General features: G+C 34.4%; 1 protein-coding gene across 3 annotated transcripts in view; it reads right to left on the bottom strand.

Moving 5' to 3' along the window:
* Positions 1 to 27,608, bottom strand: part of METTL25 (methyltransferase like 25) — a 95,300-nt gene that overhangs the window by 39,702 nt on the left and 27,990 nt on the right. For all 3 annotated transcript variants that reach the window (XM_045830576.1, XM_045830577.1, XM_045830578.1), the window contains 2 exons: positions 20,446 to 21,045; positions 17,891 to 18,038 (listed from right to left, as the gene is read on the bottom strand). In XM_045830576.1, the coding sequence (XP_045686532.1) occupies positions 17,891 to 18,038; positions 20,446 to 21,045 (748 nt within the window). The remainder of the gene's footprint in view (positions 1 to 17,890; positions 18,039 to 20,445; positions 21,046 to 27,608) is intronic.

Below are 27,608 nucleotides of genomic sequence, written 5' to 3'. Positions count from 1 at the left end.
TCTGTCCACCCACACCCACATCCTTGCCCTGGTTTCCACTACAATAGAAGGTAAGCTCCCTATACACAGGGATTTTTGTTTCTTTTGTTCACTGACATTATCTCTAACTCAATATATATATTTGCTGAATGAATGAACCTCTACTATTACAGAAAAAAGATGTGCTAAAACAGGTGATAATGGGTCTAGATGTTTACAAAACAAGTAGCTTAACCTCAAGAATTACTTGTCACAGCAAACTAGTAAAACTTATATCCAATATTCTCACGATAATTTCACATTTAATTTTTAACTTCACTACCCCCAAGCTTTTTCTTAATTAGCATTACTATGCTATGCTATGTTGTCTGCCTATTCATTAGCACTGCTTGGTAGAAGCTTTGATCAATATATGTTTTATTATTTTAACTGGCTACCCAACTTACCAGTTTTGTGTCATCTTGGGAAAATTACTTTCTTTATACCTCAGTTTCCTCATCTGCAGAGAGGAAAGCTACTGCAACAGTTTTGAATATTAAATAAGAATACAGATAAGGGCTTAAAACAGTGCTAAGTACATGATGAGCTCTTGAATAATATTATAATGACTGTGATTCTAAAAAACTGATTAATATTTACTTCCATTTCTGCACTACCCAGTTACTTCTCTGTGTGCTTTACATTGGTAGTTAGGAGGACACACAAGAATACGTTTACCTAATGATTCTGTACTGTTTAGAATGCCATCTTTGAAGTCAACAAAAATAACTAGTCTTATCATTTTATGTGACCATTCCATAAATTTCATAGTATTGACATTCTCTGTTAAAACTTGCTTCTCTTTTGGTTTTGTAACAGGTTCTTCTTTTCAAAGGCCCTTTCTTCCACCACTCTTCAAATGTTAGTGTGCTCCAAATTACATTATGGCAAGTTTTCTGTTTCTACTCTTCAAGTTCTTTTTTTAGCGATTAACATCTACTTCTTTAAATTTAATCCCTATGTATCTCTAGTATCAACTTCTTTCTGAATTTCTAGATAAGAATTTTAAACTGTTTGCTTAATACTTATAAAATTAAAAACATGCAAAACCAAACTCATTTCCTGAGCCCATGAATCTGATCTTTCCTCAATAATATGTCTACATAATCAAACAAGGTAAAACCTTGCCATCACCTTTAGCCCTCACTGCCCCTCTGCCCACCCATTTCCCCACCACTGGTCACCATGTCAGCTGGTTTGTCTTTGAAAAGTCCTAGAACATTGTCGTCTCCTCCTACTATTCTTATCTAATGTATCCTGGCTTTGGACTTTCATAGCTGCTTCCAGTCTCCCTGTCTCTAATCTAGCTTCATGCTCAATTTATTTTCTATAATAATAAAAAAATACTACTTTTCAAAATATAGATGAATTTATGCAACCCTTTTGCACTAAGCAAACACAAAAATATTCTTATGGAACTGTGTTCGGTTCAATTCTTTGTCCTCGATCACTAAGAAAAAAACTGTCACAGGTGTGCACAGGTGTGCACACCTGTGACAGAACAAAGTATATTTTGTCTCCCACTGAATAATATTCTAAGACCTCAGCATACCACTCATGGCTCTAACAATATGGCTCTAATTTTTTTCCAGCTATATTTCATTTTTAAAGAAAAGTTATTATTTATTCTTATTATTTATTTTTCATATTATCATATCCTTGCCCTTACTATCACTTTACTCTCTGTCACATATCCACATGGACTTGCCTTACTAAGAACATACAAAACAGTTTCTGCTTCTATGCCTTTTCTCCACAAAGTTCTAAAAATGCCCTTTCCTATCTCATTCTCATTCATCTTTCTAAATGAAGACTACATGTCACCTTTTTAAAAAAGTTTTCATTCATGAAAAATTACTCCCTCTTCTAGTCTTAATAGCACTTGGTTTAGCCGTACATCATTCATTACTTTTTTCATTCATTTTTTTCAAAGTCATGTTCATAGATGATTAAGATCTATGAGGCCAAGAATAAATCTCTCAGACATACATGAAAGTTCTATGTAATTCCTTCTGAATTCCTCACTAGATCACGTACTTTGTAATGGAATTAGAGAGCATCTCACTTATCTTACACTTCTTGTTCTGTTATATAATCAACAGTATTTCACTTACCTTTTGTTAAAAGTACAGCTATGTAATATCAAGGGAATATGTAAAGCATCATGTATATAAAAGAAATGAAACACCTAGTTAAAAAATATATATTACTTTGATAATCATGTCTGTATTAAAACACTGTTTCTTAACCCAATCAGTCTAGATACCACTGTCTTGGTATTTTCATGCATGGCTACAAGAATGGTAAAGTCCAGTGCTGAGAGGAAACACTGTTAGCCCTACGCTGTGACAGCAGCTTCCCAATGGTGTTTCTCACTCCGTGACAAGTTTCCTCTGCTTGCTCTTGCAGATTCCTTACAGTCTTTTATCAAGATTCTAGTCTTGATATGGACCATCTGAAACATTAAGTCAATGAGACAGTCTTTATATTAATATTGTATAAACCATGTTGTTTCCTATGAAAATTTTGTTCACCGTGCCAGACTGATGATGAAAAAATGTTTGACAATTTGCTTAAAATTTCTTTAACAGGGGGAAAAAATGTGAGAACACTTATTTATAGCAAAATATTTTTCAAGATCATTTGCTCCAAAGTATACAAATCCTAATCTGTATATAAAACTAGTAAAATATAAATTAGTTTTTTAAATACTGTTTTCAAAAAATGGGCAGAGGACTTGAAAAGACATTTCTCCAAAGAAGACATACAGATGGACAACAGACATATGAAAAGATGCTAAACATCACTAAGCTCCAGGGAAATGCAAATCAAAACCATACTGAGATGCAACCTCACACCAGTCAGAATGGCTATTATCAAAAGTCAACAAATAACATGTGTTGGTGAGGATATGGAGAAAGGGAATACTTATGCACTGTTGGTGGGAATACAAACTTGTACAGCTACTATGGAAAACAGTAAGGAAATTCCTCAAAAAACTAAAATAGATACACCATACGATTGAGTGTTTATGCAAAAAAACCCAAAAACACTAATATGAAAAGATTTATGTACTCCTATGTTCATTGTAGCGTTATTTACAATTGCCAAGATAAGGAACTTAGTGTCCATTAGTAGAGGAACAGATGAAGAAAATACAGCATACATATATAATGAACCATTCCTCAGCAATAAAAAAGAATGGACTTGTGCCATTTGTGACAACATGGGTAGACCTTGTCGGTATTAAATGAAATAAATCAGAGAAAGACAAACACTGTATGGTTTCACTTATATGTGAAATCTTTAAAAAAATGAAGCAAATGAAAAAAAAACAGACTTATAGAAACAGAAATCAAATGACGGCTGCCAGAGGGGAGGTGAGTTGTGGGGTGGTAAAAAGGTGAAAGGTGCCCTGGCTGGCACCTCAGTGGATTGAGCACAGGCTGCGAACCAAAGCATCACAGGTTCGATTCCCAGTCAGGGCACATGCCTGGGTTGCAGGCCATGGCCCGCAGCAACCGCACATTGATGTTTCTCTCTCTCTCTCTCTCTCTCTCTCTCTCCCCCTCCCTCCCTCCCTTCCCTCTCTAAAAATAAATAAATAAATAAATAAATAAATAAATAAATAAATAAATAAAAAGAAAGGGGAGAGTTCGATCATTCCTTTAAAAAAAAGGTGAAAGGTACTATAGTCAGTAATACTGCATGGTCACAGATGATTACTAGACTTAGTGTGGTGATCACATTTCAAGGTACATACAAATCAAATGACTATAGAGGATGGAGCAAAAGGAGGTTTACAGTTGTTCATAAGGAAAATAATATAATAACTAGTAAATAATAATACAAGAATAAACTCTGAGTTTTTCATACTCACAACTATAAACCTCTTTTAGCCCCATCTTGCATTATACATCTGAAAGTAATACAATATTGTATACCAACTATACTTAAATAAAAGATCGGTAAATTAATTTTTAAATTTTTATTCATTTTTATTTTTTCTTAAGGACAAGAATGGTGCCTATTATTCCCTTTCTAGAGTGAACTCAATTTTTTAAAAAGCCTATTTTATATTAATTTGATAGTCAACTTTCTGGTAAGAATTTCTATCAGCTTTGATTTTATATTAATTTATATTTGATACATAAATTATTTCTTTCTACTACTTTTCAAGTGGATATATTAATTTCTATTTTAGATTTAATTACTTTCTTGACTTCATTTATTTATAAGCACAGAGAGAACTTCTTGAACACTGAATACATGCAACCTGTGTGAGCTTCAAAAACCACTTTATATTAGTCATGAAAAATAATGAGGTGCAAATTAAAGCAAGGGGAAAATGTATTAAAAACTCTATTTCTAATTACTTCTAGGCAGCAGGAAGATGCTCTATGATATAAGTAAAATCTGTGCCAGGAAACTCTAGGAAGCATACAACTGACTGAAGATCAGACACAGCGGCCTGTGTGAGGTAACTGTGCAGACTGCCAGTGCATCTAGAAATCTGTAGTCATTCCATATTAATTGGCAAGAAGTGTTCTGAGACATGTGCCCAGCTGAATGGCGAGAAGTAATGTGGTATTGTATAAAAAGCTTATAAACAGCTGAATCTACAATGCTAACAGGAGAGTCTACTTATCTGCTCTAAAATTACAATACCTTAGTCAAGGTGAGATAGCTCTTGATAGTCTCTGACTGAGTTACTGAACCAACTCATAAAGTGTTAATATTGATAGTTAAGTAAATGAAAACTTAAATATGCATTTACTATAAATTATTATTATGTAATTTTACTTCTTAAAAACTAAACCTATAAAACTTTGGGAAAAACAACATTTATAACCATTATTATACTGGTATACATTTAAAAGAATGATTTTCAAAAACTTTATCATTTAAATGCAGAATCACAACAGGAAAGCAGAGTATTTATTTATGCAAACTCAATATAATAAAGGAAAAAAGACACTAAAACTAAACCTAAATGTCATGATAAACACAGGTGATGTTCAGCTGAAATAAAAGGTACATTTCAGAAGCTACATTCAAGTCACAGAATCATATTAGTCATAAGAGACCTCCAAGATCATCTAATTTAACCCTTCTTTTCACTAACTTACAATGATCTACAAAAATTAACTGATTTATCCAAGGCTACAGTACTGCAGAGACAGAAGTAAAACTTTAGTTAAAGCATCTCCTCTTCTGTGCTGTGTTCTTAGACTCTCTTAGGCATTTAGATATCACTATCTCTATGCTTCCAAAGGAACTTGCACAGAAGTTTCACACATATGACAACTGTCTTTTGTTAGCTTTCTTCCTTTGGGTTACAATTCTCTTTAAATCATTTTATCCAGAAATCCCTGTTTTCTAGCAAAGTGAGCAATTGGTGGGTACACAGTTTCTTGAGTGTCTCCCAAATTTCAGCACATTCTATGTTGAATAAATGTTTGTTGATAGTCTCAATGGCCAAAGCTGCTGTAACTAAATCAGCTATTCTGTTCTCATAATTTTAGAGTCTTCATTTTAACTTCAGGTTGGTTTCAAACTAGTAGGAGCTGCTATGGAGTTTCTAGGCCCCCATATCCAGATTCTCAATCAAATATAAATGATTTATGTAAAGACTAAATGGAAGTTCACTGAAAAGAATTAATTTTAAATATAATCAATCATTTACAATGTGTTTGGTTTTAATGGTTTCTTTTACTCAGAATTATTTTGAAATATAATGACATAATTTATTATTAGTTTTTTATTTGCTCAGATTGTGTACCACAATTCCTAGGAAAAATTCAAGTGATACAGGTGATGTAGTAGACATTATAATATGTATAAATGAAGAAAATATTTCCTTTTCTAACTCTGAAGTTTATGAATCTGAAAAAATCCCTGTGATGATCAGTTGAGAAATTGAAGTTCTTATGTGAAAAACTTTACTGAAAAAGAAACTAATTTAGAGAGACATAAACATTCTTTTTTATTTGTCAAAATAAGGCAACTCATTCTTTTAACAAAAATGTATTCAGCATCTGCTACATACTAGACACTGTCTGGGACATTTAACAGGTAAGGTGATTTACAGTTTAAGTGAGCATATTCACTTACTTACAACAAACATAAATTTAATTTAGTTTAAACTGTGGGCTGGTTAATGCCAGTGGTGTGATGAAGCTGGCTTGCAGGGGCTCCAGAGAAATCTGACTATGTCATCTTTTCCCAGGGCAGCATTCAGTGACATCAGGTTGGTAGCTTAAAATTGGCCAAGCTGGGTGTATTTACACCATGGAACACAGGAAATGCTGATTAGGACTTTTATTCTGGGGCAGGGCCAATCATTAAATATTAACCATCACACCAGTGGCTATAACCCATTAATGGGTCACAAAATGAATTCAGTGGATTGTGACCAATATTTTATAAAATTTTATAGAAAAAATAGAATAAAAACATCGGCATGAATTGTATATTGTAAAAGCCAGTACCTTTCAAAGAACAAATATTAACAACAAAAAAAGATTAGGTACTTTTTTGTAAAATTTCAGTACCAGTTTTAGTTATCTATCTATATAGATAGTAGGTAGTGATGTAAAATGTTTTTCATAATGTAGATCTAAGTTTAAAAAATATAAAACTACTACTATATTCAAAAGAACAAATACAATTTTCTTACACAAACATATTTTACAATCTTGTGGTAATTATATGTTTTGTGGTTAAAAAATTACCTGCTTGGAAGAAAAAAAAATTGTCATAGTTAATAGGTGAATATTTGGAAGCTTTATGTTTCTTCTCAAGGAATACCAATGAGAGGAATTATAATTTATGATCACAAAGGAATCTGGGTTTGTGTAGATTTAAAATTAAATAAGACATCTGTCTCACCAGAATAGTGTGTATTCACCAGTTTGCTCCAGTAGTCTCTGGCCTCTAAACCTTCTTGCCAACCTTCTTTTTCCTATCTTTGCTAAGAAGAGCATAGCCAGCCCAGGACCCTGAGAATTCCTCAACTACTTATGTCAACATAATTATTTCATCTCAAGATGTCTTATCAAATACCTTTGTTTTTTCCTTAGTTTTAACCAGTGCTTAATCAGTTTTTTCATAATTTATAATTTTATTTTGTGTTACTCCTTTATTGGGCACTCACTACATATCACATAATATGGTGAAAATGGCATTCAAAAAATGTCAAAGATAAGCTTTTTGTCTTAAAGTTGCTCAGAGTCTATTGTGAGAGATAAATACTAAACTAGTCTTAATTAAATAATGTGGTGGGTGCCAATGCAAAATTAAAACAAAACAAAAACATATGAAGAAATCATTGTCCCTCTCCTTTTTGAGAGTGTTGTTACATTACTTTTCTCAACCCCCAAATTCAGGACATGAGAGAGAGAAGACACAGAAGAAAGGAGGAAGAGGATGGACCAGTGAAAAGAAGAAAATGGATGTTGTTAGTAAACTATTCGATAGTCAGTCAGTCATTCTTAGCACCTGTCTACATTGCCTGTCTCACCACAGAGACTTAAAAAGTCAAATACTTACTTTTCCAGACTCCCTTGCAGCTAGAAGTTATATAGTGAACCATATCTGGACAATGAGACTTGAAACAATTCTGCTAAGAAATTGCTAGACAGATTTTTTTCCTCTCCTTGACAAGACAAGGAGTGAGGAGGAAGTCTCTCACACATGTCCACCTTCCATCTTCTCAGGAAGAGAGGATGCTGACAACTGCAGCAGTCACCGCACAGTCCTGAGAGCGACGTCTGGATGTGAACACATGGTTCCGATGTCACCATGTTAGTAAACCAACCCTAGAACTGCTATCTTCTAACTTTTGGTTACACGAGGAAATTAATGGCTTCACTGCTTATGGCACTGTTTAGATAAACTTGCTATTACTTATAGTCAAAAGTATTAAAATTCAGATTCTGGTTTACATGCAAGGTATGGTTAACCACTCTTTTTTCTTCCCAAGATGTGGCTCTTCAGAAATGCCTCCTACATCATAGGCAGAATTTGCCCTGAAACTCTCGCAATCTCATTTCTCTCAAGATCTATGTGGCCCATACAAATAGAAAATGAATACAAAAAATTAAGAAGTTAATTATATGGAACAGATCATAAAAGTGAAAGAGATATTAAAGCAGGATACGGCTATTAAAATCATGCCAGTTTAATAAATTCTTAATCCCAGGGAAGAAAAGAGCTGATACCTATATAAAAAGTTAGTTTATAGAACATGGGGGATGCCAAATTTCTTATAATGAGTACATATATTTATTACACCTTAACATGAAGAGAGGCTTTTAAGGATAGGGCTGCCTCAAAGACAAAAGATGAGTACTTCCATACGCACTGGGACACTCAGACAGACACTTCACCCTTAATGTATTCCAGAGAAAGAAGAAAGTGCCAGGTCACTTTATTTAACTTTAAACAAGTTATAGGGCACAAAAGTGAGGAGAGGGAGCAGAGAAAATTGTCTTAACCCAGTGTTAGTGAGGATCAATTTACCAATCTGAAAGCTGTCTCAGTCTCTGCCAAAGTCAAGGTCCCTACCCAGTTTCTAAACTCAAACTAATTAAGATGTTTATATTTAAGAAGCACTACTCTTAAAAATAGGTGAGGGCTACAATTAGTCTTCTATTCCGTGCTTGGCCTCTACTCTATATCCAGGAAAAGCAAGCATTTGTGTATCCCCAAGGTGCAGACTTTGCTATTCACAGAGTCTGCTATGCTTTTGTCTCAGGTTTTGGTTTAGATTTTAGTCCTCTGATAAGACTAGAACTCATTCCAGAATGCTAACACAATGGCATGTAGCTCTGATATTTTAAAATTTAACAGACTTTTCACAGGAAGCTGAATGTTAAGAGTGTGACTCTACAGCCACACTGGCTGGGCCAAAATGCTAACTCCTTCCCTTATTAACTGTGATCCTCGGCAGGTTACTCAATCTCTCTGTGATTCAGTTTTCTCATGTGAACATGGACAAAATAAAAACTGTACTACTTTACAGGGTATTAATGAAAAATAAAGAAGTTAATACAAGTAAAGTATTTGGAATAGTGCTTCATTCACAGTAAGTGCTCATTTTAAGATTAACATTTATTAACCGACATGGGTAGCTTGCACCTGACCAGAAACTTTCTGCATGTGCTCAACATTTCCACTAAGACCCTTTGAAAATAGATGCCAGCTCATATCTGACCAGCGTTTACCTTCTCAATACCAATGTCAACAACTGGCTACCTTCTTTGGGGTAGACACTTCTGTTAGGTTAGTTCCCCTCGCCTGGCCCCACAATTTCTGGTTCACTTTCCTTTCTCCACTGTTCCACTGTTAGGGTCCCAGTCTCATGGTTGAGAATCACAGGTTCTGACAATGTCTGTTTTCTTGGTCATGTTACTGTTCTGCTCAAAAGTTCTCATTTCCAAGGACTTTTCATATGAGGGCTGTATGGATTGACTCCTGCTCTCATTTTCCATCTTAGGTCACATTTCTGTACCTCAAATGAATTAGGTTACTACCTAACTAGAGTATTCATCATCTTTGAGTGACCTGCCACTACTTAATTCACCATGTTTGTTACACTTAGAATGCTCCTCTCCACATTTTTGCTTATCTATCCTACCCTACAAAGCTCAATTTGAAAGTTACTACCTTCATAAAGCCTTTCTTGATCTCCTAACGCATAGGAGGCAATCGGCCCCATGGGCCGATTCCTGTCCTCCACCTTGTTTTATCCAGCCTGGCACCTTGTTTCTACCCGGCAGCAGCACCGAGCTCCTCACCCCTAGTTAAGGAGTAGTTGCATTTATACAGTCCTAAAATTACACTCGGCCCTTTGAAGGCAACCAAAAGGCTGATAAGGCCCCTGGTGAAAATGAGTTTGACACCGCTGTAACAGGAAATAATCTTTACCTTCTAGCTGGAATGGCTCTTTTAACACTTATCATGTTTTCTTTTTTCCTTATCTCTAAGAAATCACTTAGAAATCACATATAATCATATACAATTTATAAATCATATACAGTCATATATAATTCATAACATATTCATACAGAATTTATAAGTCATATATAATTTGTTATTGACAGTTGTTGCTATTAGTATAGGCTTGTTGTATAATACATTCATTGTGCATAAATACAGTTACAGTTCTAAGGTAAAAGTTTCACACAAAGGACAAGACCTCAGATTCACCTGTGATAGATAGGATGTCACCAAGGATCTCAGAACATTAGGTCCATAAGTTAGACAGAAGTCTACTTCCCTCTTGTCCAGAAGAAGGGCAGGCAATATAGAGCATGTTATCCAGAGCTCACAATATCATTAGAAGCTGTAATGCACTCTTTAAAGGACACTGTCTCAGATGAGAGAAGCTTTTCCATCTTCATATTTCTTTCCATTTAGATTGCAATGGCTGGAACAGTAACCGTTATTATGTAACCATAAGTGAAAGGGCCAAAAAACTGCAAAGACCTTGCCCATCACACTCTGAAACCTTATGAACAAATGTCAGCTACTAATGTACCTTATAGATTTTTCTGGAAAATAGAGAAAATAAGTCCTACATAGTTATGCTACAATAGTTCCACCATCTCCATGTATTTAGAAGTCTGTATCTATAAAACTTACCCAAAATGTGATTGCTCATACATAAAGCAATTAAAAATACAAAACGTGTTTGAAACTTTGGCTGAACACTTGATCTTTCCTTAACGTTTCCTTTCATGTATGTTGCATGATCGCCTATTCAGTGCCACCCCCATAAAAAAAAACCCAAAACAAAAAACTGATAATCCTTGATAATTCCTTCTCCTTTATCTTCCACTCCTCTAAAAAATGTTAAGAGTTTCTGTAATTTTTCTAATTTACTCTATTTCTACTACTGCTATCCTAACTTCAGTCTTCACCTTTGTGGTCTCAATTTATGAGATTATGTCCTATGAGTCCTATTAGACCCCTTCTGTGTGCCTAAGGACAGATTTTATCACCTGTGTCCTGCCCCTTGGAGGGCTGTAAAAACACAGCTCAGGTTTGCCATGGTGCACAAACGCCCCTCGTAGCTTTGGTGTTTCCATCACCTCTGTGGGCTCCTGCATTCTTTTACATACTTTTAATAAGTAGCATAAATCTTTGCAGTATTTCAATGCTTTTAAAAAAGAAAATTTAATAAAATTCAGTATTTTTGTTGAACAGAAGGCAGACAGGATCTATACGTACATAATATATACACATATGTCTGTACATATATTATAGTACACATAATACATACAGTGCATATATACAGGGTGGGGCAAAAGTCAGTTTACAGTTGCAAGTACATGTAACAGTTTTATTCTTACATTATTAATTATTGTATTATTTTCCATACGAACAACTTTAAGCTTACTTTTGTCTGACCCTTTATATTTAGTTTTGAACTTATATTTGTTAGATTCTAATCTGTAGAAATTCCAGGGGCCTGAATTTGGGAGTATTCCCCCACAGGATTTGAGTTTGCTTCTACATGGAGCTAGATGAAGGCTGCTTTAACTCACTCAGGGACATGGATTAGTATAGACTTTTCAGGTTCAGCTCCCTCACCATGCAAAAGCCCAATATTACTCTCTAAAACCAGTGTGACTGTCTGTAACCTTGTGGCTCCCAGTTCTGTGCTCTGATTTCAACTCCTCATCTTCTCTCTTCCCCTTCTCTCCTTTTAACTCTTAAGCTTTGATTTTTCATGATCTACAGAGACTCTCCCTCTCCCTTTTATTTGTGGACTCCGCAGTGCTTGAAAAATACTCGTTCTAACTCAACCAGGATCTAGCTGAACTGTAGGAGGAGGGTTCCTCAGGGGAAAAAAAAAATCACATGTCCCAAAGTGCTGAAAATGGAAGTTAAATACATGCTTTTTTGAAAAGCAATATCATGCTTTATTCCTCCATATCCTCCAAACTTCCAGCATTATAAGCCCACAGAGGACAGAAAGATTTAATGAAATATATATGATATAGAAAATACTGTCAAGTCTTTACTAAAAAGCAGCAATTGCACTGTTGCAATGATAGAAATAACATTTCTTAGTTAACTCCTATTAACTAAGAAATAAGTCATATCTTTCTGTATGACACATGAGTTAATGATAATATTAACTACCTAATGTTGTTTTAAGGCTTTTTAATACAACATACTGGATATCTGAAAGATTTCAGAATACAAGATAAGCTTATTTTTAAATAGTATCTTAAATTTTCAAATAATATGCTCAACATATCAACCTCCAAATACCTTTCCAGGTGAAGTGCCTCTAAATTTAAAGCAATGAAACCAACTCCTGATCCTCAAAGACAACAAAGATGGCTACAAAGTATCTAGTTTCCCCTTCAAAATTCCTACTGGTGACAGAAATTAAGATACAATCTACAGTAGGATAGATATATGCTCTTGACAAATTTCCTGGATACAAAGATGGCAAGACCAGACTGAAAGGTGCCATTAAAAGATGATCTGCAGCCCTTCCCTGGTTTAAAAAAAAGTAAATGGAGGGATCTTTGGGAGAATCACCTTAATGCCCTATAACACATTAAAGCTGGGAATGAACAATGAACATGAAGGTAAGCTAAAGGCTTTCAAGGATTATACCATTGATATTGACTCTGATTATCTGCAGTATTTTGGAGGGCACCAGTAATATAAGAAAATTCTCTGGCATTAGGCTGAGAAGAGACAGCCAAAGACCAAGCACAAATCTCTTTCATGACAAGGGTTGCTCCTAGAAGGGGCTCCTATTAAGGCCAGGGGAGAAGCTCTATGATATCATCTGATGGGACTCTATAGGGCCCCAGCTTTTCCCCTACTCCTCTTGCACTCCTAAGCCTCTGAAATTGATCAGATAAACTTACTGGAAAAGTAAAATCACCTTTCATCCCTCAGACTGGACCTGCAGGACTCAGAGCACTAACACCAATTTCTGACAGAATACACAGTAGAATGAACAAACACATACAGATGACTAAGACCAGAGGCAGAGAAAAAAAGTGACATTCTTGTCTTCTGTTCAGTTTTAAGAACAACAAAACAAAAACTTCCAGGAAATCTCCTAGGAAACATGCTCCTTATGCCTCATTGTTAAGAATTATGTCTCATATCCATTACTATGTAAATGGAATTACCATAACTAATTTAGATTCTGATTCACCTACATCTGAGGCTACAGGAGGACTCCAGCTTCCCAATAAGTGGTGCTTAAACAAAATTATAGTTCAGTTAGTTAGAAGTGATGTATAGACCTGGACAGGTAACCAGTCATGTTTCCTATAGCATGTTTCTACCTTTCTGGGAAAAACCAACAAAAAAAAATTCTCTCTCCAACTTCTAGGGGAAGAAATAATAAAAGTATTGAAAAAATAATTATAATGATAATCAATATTAAGGCAAAACAATTAAACATGTCAAGCCTGGAAAATATATTCATTCTATAAAGCACTGCAATAAAACTGTTTCTGGTATTCAGCATTCTCCTAGGAACTACTGGCTCATATATAAATATTTAAAAGCAGTTTTTAAAACATATGGTATAACTTCAGTATTCATAATGGCTCAGAGAGCTTTGAGGTGCTTTTAAAAATTGACATTCATGAAAGACCACCTCTATGGTCTACCACAGTGTACTGAGTAACATATTCCTGTAAAACACATAATGTTTACACAATACATATCATCATAAAAAGTTGCAGTGTACATACCAGGCTTTTCTAGCATACTATGTTAGACTATTAATAACTCAAATTTACATCCCAAAGGGCAACGCTGCCCCAAATCAAACTCAAAAACAGCTGTGCAAACAAAGTGAGGGTGAGGGGCAGCTGTGTAAGATGAGAGGCGAGAGACACATGACATACTTGATCATTCAGGGATACAACTCCGTGGCACCTAGTACTGAATACATGACAGGAAATATGCTAACCCTGTGCATGCAAACACCTGCCTTGTAAGTTAGTTAAGTATAATGATAAAAGTGAACAGTGGTGGATTTCTATTTTAGTAAAGGATGCTAGTACTGTATAGTATATAGGGGTGGGCAAAAGGAGGTTTACAATTGTTTGTATGTGAAAATTTATTCTTGTATTATTATTATGTTATTTCCCATATGAACAACTGTAAACCTACTTCTGTCCATCCCTATGTGTTGTATATACAAAACTAGACTACATCCATATTCCATCCATCCAAAATAGTCATGGTAAACAGTACAGAAAAACTCTGCCACCATCTGCCTACATACATACCCCTGCTCATCAGTACAGTTAAGCTAGCAAAATGCTAGTGATACTCATAATTATCTTAGATATCGCTTGCTGTTCTAGATTTTCTTCCTCCTTGATTTGTCTAATTTGTACCTCTTAACTTCATTGTGCACTTATGACCTGGTTTCCGACACTCTATGTTTGGTTTCCCCAGGTTTTCACTCTGAGCTCTATACTTTAAAGATTTTGAGGGGGTAGGTTTGTTTATTCTAGCCCTGGACTTTGATTATACCCACCTAAGCCCTTTTGGGTTCAGACTTTGGCTCTGATCTGCAAACTAATACATAACTAGAGTCCACCTAAGTCTCTGCATGGGAGAAGTTGAAATGACTGTAAATAATCTTGAATATCTTTCTATAAAACATCTAGAATTCTGTAAGTCTTCTTATCGAACCATAATAAATGCCTTGTTTTTAGCCATGTTGTTCATAAGAATTACCTAGAGAGTTTCCTAAAAATTCTTATATTGAAAATATTATATACTTGACGAGGTCAGAAGCAGGTCCTACATACCAAAACTAATTATCTTTGATTCAGCTGGGTAACCAGAGTTGAGAAACACTGTTAACAAAATTGCAAGGGATGGTTCATATCTCCTCTCTTTCAGCATAGCCAAGTAAATGGAGATGGAGTATGGGAAAGAGAAAAGTGAGTAAGTTACCTTCCCTATCTGCTTTTTGAGATGAAACAATGTGGCAGACCAAAGGCAAAACTGCAGCATAAATAGAGATTGCTTTTGTTATTCCTATGACCTATTTCTCTACATGTTTTTCTCTTATCTTTTGGCTTTCCAACTCTTTTCTCAACCTCCAAAATATCTGAAGATACTTGTGTTTCATATATCTACACCTAGTTCATCATATCATCAATCCCGTTTCTTTCCAGTTTTTGTTTTCCTCCCAAATTTCTGTTCATTTCAAGTATGTATGAGGAAAGCAAGTAACATTAGGATAATAACTTTTGCTACTTAAGCCTAGTATTGTTTTACCCAATAATCTCAATGATTCTCGTTAGTTAAGATATTTTTGACAGGACAGCCTTTGCATGAACTGCCTATGCCTACCAAAGGGAAAATGAGTGTTTGTAGCTGCCAGGCACTGCTGTAACACCACCTTCCAACACTTTTCTTATCTGAATCCTGGGACTAAAAATGTCCTGTCAACGAACAATGGCAACCTCTGCTCTAGAGAAGGGGAACTGCTTGTACCCAAGCTGGAGCCCAGACTGATACTTGAGAATCTGTCAACTGAGAGGCTTCCATTTCAAGTGTAAAAATTTGGAGTAATTTTTGTTCAACTCTGTTTTCCCAGAAGACTCAAAGAGAAGCAGTGACTATGGAGGGCAAAGAGAAAGAAACTTGATTTTGAACACTTATCACCTCACACCTTTGTTTATTCTGTCTGTAACACCCTTCCTACTTTGTCTGTTAACTTCTACTGACTTCCCAAGACACCATATAAGAATATAGTGGGTATGTATGTATTTTCTTTGCTGGAAAGATATACAAGAAACCAAAAATATGGGTCTGGGAACTTACTTTTTATTTTCCTTTTAAAAATCTTCTTATATTATTTGAATTTTCTATTCTAAATGATTTCTTACAAATGAAAAAATGTTATTAACAGGGATTATCTGATTCCTGGAATTAAGGGATATTTTTACATTTCTTGAGGGTGAAGATGAGATATCATACATTTTTATATTACCCTGCTCATTTAAGCATAGTGTGGGACATAAATGACATTCAATGAATGTTTGTTGAACTGAACTGAACTTTGCTTTTCATCTGTTCGAGTTTCTTCTTCCCCAAATTATTGACTTTCTATGAGCCCCTCCCCCATCTTCCTTTATTGTACATAACATGCCAAGCACAGTGTCTTACTATCTTCTACAGGTATGAAATGCAGCTGCCAAGGCAGCCAACAGTGATTTCTTTTTTAAATTTCTAGTCACTTGTTCAAGAGAGAGTATTTGCCCCATAGTGGGAAATACTGACATTAAGTCTGAGACCCGACGACAGTGGAATGGCTGCGAGGGCCCAGCAGGGCCAGAGATGAGAATCTTAAAAAGGCACTGTCTAAGACAAGACACCTTTTGGAAGGAGAAGTCATCTTTGGGAGCATGATGATAAAGAGGAAAGAAGGGCCATTACTAAAAAAAAGAAAAAACATTTCATTGCACCTACAGAAGAGAAAGCTCTTGAACGAAGAATCACACCTCCCCTACACAGAATCTTATGTTACTGTTGGTCCAGGAAAACACTACACATTTCATACATTAAAAGCTGTAAAACTGTGATCGTATTAAAGGTTTTCATTCTTTTAGAACAGATGCACAAAAAGATTGTAATATAGTGTAAATATTCGGATATGCACTTTAGTATAAATGCTTTTTTCTATTTTAACGTTCACTATTTTCTCCAAATTTTTATCTTTAGGATTTTTGTACTCTGAATACAGTTATAAATAATGTCAAAAAATATATATATTCTCCATCTCCCAATTAAACTACTGTTAACAGTTTGCCAATTTTCTTTCTCTCACTCTGTATATTTCTATATATTCAAAATTTTTCTTTTGTGCATCTTTCCTAAAGGATACTTTTAAAACCCTGACATTAAAAAATCAAATTCGATGGACTGCTTTTTTAATAAAAGCCTTTGCCAGTTCTAATGATGACATCTGTTTCACCCAAATTTCAGAATTATATAATCATAATTTTTACCTCTTATATACAACTAAATAAAAAACATAAATTTCATTCATCTGGATTTTTAAAATGAGAAAAGAACAAACAATACCATTCGTATGCACACAACTTCCTAGCTTAAAAAAATCTTTAGCAAGGGACAATGGACATTGATAAAGACATCACTCAACTAATAGAAAAGAGAACTACTAATATTAAATAGACAAATAACCATCTAATCTGAACCAGCAGTTTTGAAACCATATCTTATTAAGAGATATAACATATAAAAAGAGCTGCTCTGAGTGAAGGTACATGGGGTGGTTTAAATCCTCCCATGTGCTTTGCTCTTCAGGCACCATCTCAGTCCAGGGAGCACAGTTTGGATACTATTACTTTAACACAATTGCACAGTTCTGCACCTTTGTAAAATCACAGTATGTTGACTCTTCAAAATATAGTAGGAACTGTTCTTTGAGAAATATCACTATTCCTTACAAAATGGAAAAGGTTTTGAAAACGAAAGCAAACCTTGTAATTTTGTTATTATATTAATAACAAAATAAGTTTTACTATTTTAGTAAGTGCATATCTCATGAATATTTTTAAACAGTTCTCTAAAAAATAAACCACATAAAATTTTCAAATATTTGCAGTTTTCAGCATTCAGGAAAATCATTTAATGACCAAAGAAACTACAATAAAATGCATAAGGTGATATGCATCAAATTTCAATTGATATAATATTAAAATTGTAAGAATACCAGATATTATTTTCAATGTTAATTCAAAATAACAATAATGTCAACAAAAGATGGAGATATAGAAAGCAGCCAATATGCTGAAATAAATGAAATTTTGAGATAAGGTGAACTTTGTACCTTCATGTGGGTTTTCAAATTCTTCAGATAAGAGGTGGTAGCAACAACCCACACTGCAAACTCCCTTGATTTCAGAATTGGAAGTAAATATTCGCAGAGTATTTGGAGCAAGATCACCACAAGTATGTAGACCTACCATCAAGCAATCCTTCACAAATGAAAAGAAACAAAAATATTGGCAATTAAAAGGAGGGCTAAACAGACCCTTCAGGAGAAGATTTTAAATGCTCATTAGAATATGAGGAGCTTTTAAAAATGGCCAAATTCTACCTAGAAAATATTATGTTTTTTATTTTCATAACAAATAATCATTCCTTTTATGGACAAAATGACTGATCATTTATCACAATTGACATCCTTTTGAATTCATTTTTCTACTGTTTTTGGTTGCTTGCCCATTTGAATTTTCTCTTTTCTGTTTTATAAGTAATATTTGCTTAACAATTAGCTAAAGTAAGATTGGACTAATCAAGGGTAGCATCATTATTATGACAAACATATGCCTTGACTCACTAGTCAATTTTTAAAATTTACTTCTTCACAAATTGCCCATCAAAACGTATTTAAAAATCTGTCATAAAAACAAATAAGTGGTGCCAAATTAACATTTCTACTCCAACACCAGAAAAGTTTACTTAGTTCATTCCTTGCATGAAATATCAACTTTAAATTCTATAAAAATTGTCTTAAATTTTATAACATCAACTTTATGTAAACATTCTCCTACAAACTATTTCAAAGCCTAATTTTAATGTATACACATACTGAATGGGCACAGCTGTACATACTCACGGAATCTTACTCAATATACCAAGTTTGTTTTAATTCCTCAGTACCTTAATTTCCTCATCTGTAAAATGAGGATAATAATGGTACAAGCACTTTCCATTGACACTTTATCATAAACTTAAAATGCATAGTTACTACATGACCTATAAACCCTACTCCAGGCTAATTATCCAAGAGAAATGAAAACACGTCCACATAGTTAAAAAAAAAAAGGACAGAGAACCTAAACAGACACTTCTCCCAAGATGACATACAAATGGCCAACAGATATAGGAAAAGATGCTCAACTTCAGTAGCTACTTTGGAATTACAAATCAAAACTACAATGACATACCACCCCACACCTGTTAGAATTGCTATTGTTAACAAGACAAGTAATAATAAGGGCTGGAGAAGTTGTGGAGAAAAAGAAGCCCTTATTCACTGCTGGTGGGAATGTAAACTGGGACAACTACTATGGAAAATAGTATGGAGGCTCTTCAAAAATTAAGACTAGCGTTACCATATTACCCAGTGGCCTCTCTTCTGGATATCTACCTGAAAAACTTGAAAACATTTATTTGCAAAGATATATGCACCCCTATGTTCATTGTACCATTATTCACAGTGGCCAAGCCATGGAAACAACTAACATGTCCTTCAATAGATAATTGGAAAAAGGAGATGTGATACACACACACACACACACACACACACACACACACACACACACAAATGAAATACTACGTAGTCATAAGAAAAGATAAAGTATTGCCATTAGTGACAGCATAGATGGATCTTGAGAGTAAAATGCTAAGCAAAATAAATCAGACAGAAAAAGTCAAGAATCATATGATTTTACTTACATATGGAACACAAAACTGAAAGCAACAAATAAAAAAATAAGAAAACAAACAACAACTCATAGACACAGACAACAGTAGGGTGGTTACCAGAGGAAAGGAGGTTAGTAAGTAGTAAAGGTGAAGGCGGTCAAATATATGGTGACAAAAAAGATTTGACTTTGGTTGGTGGGCATATAATGCAATATACAGATGATGTATTATAGAACTGTATGCTTTAAATCTATATAATCTTATTAACCAATATCACCTCAATACATTTAATTTAAAAAAAAGAATTTCATAAAAATTTAATGAATAGAATATTACAAATTCAAAGGCTACCTTGTTTTTTAGGACAATGTGTTAGGCCAAATGATTTATAGAGGTTCCTCTACAATACTGTTTTAATATACAATGTTGCCTTTGTTTAAGATTATCCCCTTTCCATTACACAATTTGATATACTTGTAGTTTAGAAAAAGTTGAACTTCTTCATGAATATTCAGAAGCTACACTTGCTCCAAAAGTTGCATATTTGGTTACCAAAGCTAACATTAAATATAACATTGCCCTAGGTATGTCTTTACTTTACATAAAAATGAAAATGTACAAGTTTTCTTGGATTGGAATTTTAACAGTCCCTAAATCACATAATGAAAACTTAGCTTACTAGCTTCTGTATTAGGGCTTGTTTGATTTAGGAGGCTTGAAATCAGTGGTAGGCACTGTATTCTGGCAAACTGTAATTGTCAGATTTTGTAGCCTTCTCAGATTTTGCAAGCTGTGAGAATCATAAAAGTCTACATATACTATATTTTCTTAGTCCTTTAGATTAATGTAACCAAATAAGATATGTAAGTTAAACAAGCTACTATTAACATTTAATTCTATGTCTTAGAGCAATTTAACAAATCAACTTAAGGAATTCAAAAGTGAAGTCACCTCCAGATCTTTAATAATATCATGTAGTTCTGAATCAGCAGTGATAAAAGATGTTAAAGGTGAATATATATATGTTTCATTTGACTTTGATGTTGTTTTTCTTCTCTCTTTATTTGCTTCAGACATTTTTCTCTTGGGTATTTGGGATGAAGAAGTAGGTTCTATGGCATTAATAGGCAAAAGGTCAATAAGAGAAAAGGCATTTTCAAAACATAAATTTTCTTCTCGATGTGAATAAACATGTAGGTTTTCCATTTGTTTTCTGATGTTAGAAATTACAGAGCTTGAAAAATCTGGCAGAAACTCTGATGTAAACATCATTTCTTGATTTGCAGGACTGTTGTTACATACTCTCTCAATGTCACCTTTATTTTTTATTTGATCTTGCACTTTCTTTTCCTTTGCCATTTTTAATGCCAGTTCATTCACATCTAATTTTGACCGAGTATAATAGACGCTCCAGTGTTTCTTCAACTTCCTGTTTCTCTCCTGAGCTCCATGAGTATTGGTATTTGAAGAATCGATTCCATAAACTTTTAAGCCATACTTCAAGGATAAATAGGAGCTTAAGTAGCCTTTTCCAGAACCCAGGTCAATTATCTAAAGAAAAACAGAATGAGTTAAAGAATTTTCATCAATAATAAAAAGCATTCTTGATATATTTTTAAAAAGCAAGTAAACAAAGATTGTATCGTTTATACAACCCGTTATATTTTTTACTTTAATTTTTGATTCCTATCAAAAACCAACTACTCTAATAATTTTCATTTAACTTTTAAAAAGAGGTTTTAGACAGTGTAATCAGTTTAATAAGTCAAGGAAAAGATGTGAAAGTCACAAATACTGGAAATAAAAATCTTTCTTCACAGATAACATGACTGTGTCTCAGAAAATCCTGAGGAATACACAAAAAAAGCTAATATAACAAGTGAATTTAGCAATGTCTCAGAATACAGGATCATTAGAAATTAATAATGAACCATCAGAACATATACAAAACAGTAGCAAAGGACAATTAGAAAACAAAATTTAAAACCAACTGAATTAAAACAGCACAAGGATAGCATATCTAGGAATATACATAACAATGGTTGTGTAAGATCCCTATACACTGAAAACTATAAAACTGCATAGAAAAATTTAAAAGATCTAAATAAAGATATACAATATTCACAAAACATCACTCAATTTTAGATGGCAATTCTCCCAAACTGACATGTTCAATTCAATCCTAACAAAATTGCAGCAGAGCTTTTTAAAGAAATTGACAAGCAGATATTATAATTTTTACTGAAAAGAGAAGTTCCTGGAATAACCAAAACACTTTTGAAAAGAATAAGGTTGGAAGACTTACACAATTTGGGAATCAATATAAAACTACAGTAATCAAAACAGTGTTGTACTATATAAAAATAGACATATAAATGAACAAAAAAAATACAGTTAAGAAATAGACCCACACTTTTATAGACAATTGATTTTTGAAAAAACTGCTAAGGTGATTCAATAAAGAAGATAGTCTTTTCAATAAATGGTGTTGGCATAACTGGATGTCTGTGTAAAAATGAACTTTGTCACATACAAATACGAAATTAATTAAAAGTGGATCAAGGATCTACATGTAAGAGTAAAAACTATTCACTACTCAAAGAAAACATAAGACAAGTTTTGTAACACTGGGAAAGACAAAGATTTCTCACATGGGACATAAAAAGCATAACTATAAAAGAAATAATAGAAAAAACAGACTTCTTTAAAAGTTAAAACTTTTGCTATTCAAATGATATAGTTAAAAAGGAAGAGAACTTCTGAATACTGTATTTGTAAGTCATTTAAATAACACATAGTTTGCATCCAGAATAAAGAACTCTTATAATTCAATAAGACAAGCCATCAATTAAAAAATAGGCAAATTATTTGAACACATACTTCACAAAATGTCATATAAATGGCCAATATTAAAAGATGCTCAACATCATTAGTCATCATGGAAATGCAAAGTAAAATCATAATGAGATACGCACAAATATAAAATGTTACAGGCACTTTGGAAAACACTGGCAGTTTGCCATAAAGTGAAAACATACACTTACTATGTAATCTACATATTCCACTCTGGGCTAATTATCCAAGAGAAATAAAAACATGCCCACATAAAGTCTTGTATGTGAATAGCCACAGCAACCAAATTATGGTAACAATTCAAATGGCCGTGAACTGGTAATGTGAAAAAAAAATTGTGGCCTAACCATACTATGTCATACTATTCAGCAAGAAAGAGGAACAAAGAGTAAATACACACAACATTGATGACACTCAAAAGCTATGCAGTTAAGGAAAGAGGTCAAACACAAAACATCATTTATACGATGTTCTAGAACAGTCAAACTGTAAGCAAATCAGTAGTTCCCTGAGAATGGAGAAGAAAATAATTTGTACAAGGGCATAAGAAAACTTTAAATCATGACAAATATTTTTTATTATGATGGTGGCTACACAACTGCATACAATTACCAAATTTAGCAAAATGAACACCTAGAGTTGAAAAATATATGAATAAAACTAAAAATGATGAGAAAAATTACCACGATTATTATTACACTGGCATGTCTCTTTGTAATAGACAATTATAGGAATACTATTACCAGATATTATCATCCAATATTATTATATCTACCTCTAATTTCTAAAATAAATTAAACCCTGTCATAAGTATGAGTCAGTCAAAAAAACATCCTTATTTGAAGTAATACACATCATTAATTAAATCCTCAAAAATTTCAGGGGTCCTGTAATTCCAGTAGTTCATAGGTAAGACTCCAATAAATAATGCCCCCTAAATAAACAACTAGCTTACAAATAATCCCCTATACTCTCTTTTTATGTTATTCTCTGGACTAGCTATTGTGGGAAACACAGATGCACAGTATATTTTGATTTTAAGGAAGTACAATCTAATTGAAGTTATCATACCCATACTCATGAATGTAAGGGCTATGCAGTAGAAAACCTATTCATGAATTCCTGTATAACTGGATCTCCAGATAAAACAAATGTTCCTTTGCTTCCACAAAACATGCTCACTAATGTCAATGACAAACTTAATGTTAGCAGCTATTGGGTTGATATACATCATCATACTTATTTCTACCAATTTAGATATTTTCTTACCAACAAGTAATTGACTTTATTTCCAGATATATTTATGACAATTCCACTTGTGAATCAGGAAAATTCTGGTGACAAGTAACAGAACACCAAGTTTTGAACAATGAAGAAAATTCATTTCACTTAGGAAATCTGTCAGTAGAATGGTTGAACCATTCAGAGCTTTGATGACAGACCACCTTAGAAGATGCACCCCTATATTCACTGCGGCATTATTTAAAATAGCCAGCATATGAAAGCAACCCAGGACTTCCAGCCAAGATGGAGGCATAGGTAGATACACTTTGTCTTCTCACACATACAACCAAAAGGAGGACAACAACAAATTTAAAAACAAAAAATAACCAGAACTGCCAGAAAATAGAACTGTATGGAAGTCTGGCAACCAAGGAGTTAAGAGAAGATACATTCATCCAGACTGCTAGGAGGGGCAGAAATGGGCAGCTAGGTGGAGTGGACACACAGCTAGATGGCAGATGGAGGACAGAGTAGGTGAGGCAGTGGTAGACCAGACGATCCCATATTTGCATGCAGATAAACCAAGAAGAACAACTGGGGAGCAAGATAGACCATGCAACCCAAGGTTCCAGAGTGGGAAAATAAAGCCTCAAAACCACTGGCTGTAAAAGCCTGTGGGGGTTGTGGCAGCAGCGGGAGAAACTCCCAGCCTCATAGGAGACTTTGTTGAAGAGACCCATGGGGTCCTAGAACATATACAAACCCACCCACCTGGGAATCAGTACCAGAAGGGCCCAATTCGCTTTGGGGTAGTGGGGGAAGTGACTGAAAGCTGGCAGAGAGCCAAGCAAGTGGCACTGTTTCCCCTTGGAACCCTCCCCGACAGACAGCACCACAACACAGCCAAGTGGTTGCCCTGCACTGGTGAATATCTAAGCTCTGCCCCTTACAACACAACAGCTGTGCTGAGACAAAAAAGTATGGCCTTAAAGAAAGAACAGATCAAAACTCCAAAAATATAACTAAGCATTGAAGAGATAGCCAACCTATCAGATGCAGAGTTCAAAACACCGGTAATCAGGATGCTCACAGATATGGTTGAGTATGGCTGAAAAATAGAGGAAAAAACGAAGGCTATGAAAAATGAAATAAAGGAATATCTCCAGGGAACCAACAGTGAAGGGAAGGAAACTGGGACTCAAATCAATGATTTGGAGCAGAAGGAAGAAATAAACAGTCAACCAGAACAGAATGAAGAAATAAGAATTCAAAAAATGAGGAGAGGCTTAGGAACCTCCAGGACATCTTTAAGCACTCCAACATCTGAATCACAGGGTGCCAGAAGGAGAAGAGGGAAAGCAAAACATTAAAAACTTATTTGAACAAATAACGAAGGAAAACTTCCCTAATCTGGCAAAGGAAAGAGACTTCGAGGAAGTCCAGGAAGCTCAGAGAGTCCCAAACAAGTTGGAGTCAAGGAGGAACACACCAAGGACATCATAATTAAATTAGTCAAAATTAAAGATAAGGAGAGCATCTTAAAAGCAGCAAGACAAAAGCAGACAGTGACCTACAAAGGTGTTCCCATAAGGCTATCAGCTGATTTCTCAAAAGAAACTTTATAGGCAAGAAGGGGATGGAAAGAAGTATTTGAAATCATGAAAGGCAGGGACCTACATACAAGATTACTCTATCCAGCAAAGCTATCATTTAGAATGGAAGGGCAGATAAAGTGCTTCCCAGATACAGTAAATCTAAATGAGTTCATTATTACTAAGACCTTACTAAATGAAATGTTAAAGAACTTATCTAATAAAAAGATGATAAAAAATATGAACAGTAAAATGACAACAAACTCATAATATCAACCACTGAACCAAAAACCAAAAACAAAACAAAACAAATCAAACAAGTAGAAATAAGAACAGAACCACAGAAATGGAGATTACGTGGAGGGTTATCAGCTGGGAAGGGGAAGGATGGGAGAGAAGGTACAGGGAATAGGAGCATCAATCGAGGTCAAAATAGACAGGGGGAGGTTAAGAATAGTATGGGAAACAAAGAAGCCAAAGAACTTATATGTATGACCCATGGACATGAACTAAGTGAGGGGAATGCTGATGGAAGGCAGGGTGCAGGGCAGAGGTGGATAAAAGGGAGGAAAACTGGGACAACTGTCATAGCATAATCAATAAAATATACTTAAAAAAAAAAAGAAAGCAACCCAAATGCCTAGCAATAGACAAATGGATAAAAAAGATGTAGTACAGTTATATTAGGAATATTAGCCAGCCATAAAAAAGGATGAAATCTTACCATTTGTGACAGCATGAATGGACTGAGAGAAATAAGTCAGAGAAAGACAAATACTATGTTATTTCACTTGTATGTGAAAACTAAAGAGAAAAATAAACTTTTGGGCTATCTTATTTGTTATTCCAAATTTGGTTGCAAGATGGCTGGAGAAACTCTCAGGATCATGTTTTCATGCTATAATATCTGAAAACATTTTCAGTGATGAGCAACTTTTCCTAGAAAATTTGTCAGTCAACTTATATTTATATCTTATTTACCCAAGTTGGCTTTTATCCCTTTCCAAATTGGCTTTTTAGTAACATATGTAGTGGTAGCAATAGAATGGAAAACTCTGGACAACAATTAAAAGTTATATAAGCCATAAAATATTTTGCCTTCAAACTATCTAGTCTAAATTTCAAAATTTCCACTACTCAGATCACCTACCCTATCCTCACAATGGCCTTTTCCATCCTGGATCATCTTATAGGTTAGAACATAGAGTCTCTAGTACAATGCCTGGTGTGACTTACCTTCCTAGTCTCCTAATTCTGTTTAGAACACTTTCTCATAGAAACTTGTTACACAAAGTGGTTACATTTCTTAATAGTATGGTACTATACTGCAGACAGAGGAATTATACTTTGTTGACTGACCTAGAGATCTAATTAGCATTCTAGGCTAATGACTTTCACATTTATAACCCTAGTATGGAATTCTCCCATGAACTTCACATTCATATATTCAACAGTCTGCCTAACATCTCCATTTAAATGTCTAATAGACATCTCAAATTTAACATGTTCCAAACTAAGTTCTTTATATTCTCTATAAATCCTGCCCCTCCCAAAATCTTCTCCATCACAATTAACTATAACTCTCTAGGGTCACTAGTAAAGTCAAGTATTCCAAATTCTGGGTTTCCATCTATCATCATGAAATCTTTATTTATTAAATCTGCATTTTACAAGTAAAGGCAGTACATAAATAAAACATTTTTAACTGAACTATTGTGAGAATCAAAGATTTCTATTGATTTAAAAGAAAGACCATGTGCCCTGGCTGGTGTGGCTCAGTGGACTGAGCACCAGCCTGAAAACCAAAGGGTTGCTGGTTCGATTCTCAGTCTATGGCACATGCCTGGGTTGCGGGACAGGTCCCTAGTATGGGGAACGTGAGAGGTAACCACACATTGATGTTTTTCTCCCTCTTTTTCTCCCTCCCTTCCCCTCTCTCTAAAAATAAATAAATAAAATCTTTAAAAAAAGATCACATGAAAATCGTTATTTTAGGTGATTTCATTCATTAAGAACAATATCTTTTGCTTTGAAAAAGTTCCCTTAAAGCAGGCCTAACATGATATATTAAGCAATTTGAAAAATGTTTTTCTCTGCTCTTTAGAAATAAATCTGCTTTATTAAAGTTACTTATTATTAGGTAAATTTCATATAGATAAAAGAATAAATATAGTCAAAATGTAAAATTATAAAGCACAATGAATACCCCTTGTCTTAGTTTTTGTGTTACAACAGAACAGATTCTCCAGAGATTTGAGTCATTTATTGGGAGACAAAAGAAGCACAGAGAAGTAGAGAAGAGAAAAAAAAGGAAGGCAGTCCAATAAAAGGTGCATTATTAATTAAAATACCACTTTAGGGCATCTTGGGTTTAACTGTGCTAGGAAACTCCTAGAGCTAGTGTAGAAGACACATTTCAGTACCATCTACCCGAAGTGTCAGGGA

Source organism: Phyllostomus hastatus, unplaced genomic scaffold, assembly GCF_019186645.2.
Source record: "Phyllostomus hastatus isolate PE091 unplaced genomic scaffold, TTU_PhHast_1.1 phas_contig_152, whole genome shotgun sequence".
In the NCBI taxonomy this organism is placed as follows: domain Eukaryota; kingdom Metazoa; phylum Chordata; class Mammalia; order Chiroptera; family Phyllostomidae; genus Phyllostomus; species Phyllostomus hastatus.
This window is presented reverse-complemented; position numbering and strand designations above follow the sequence as displayed.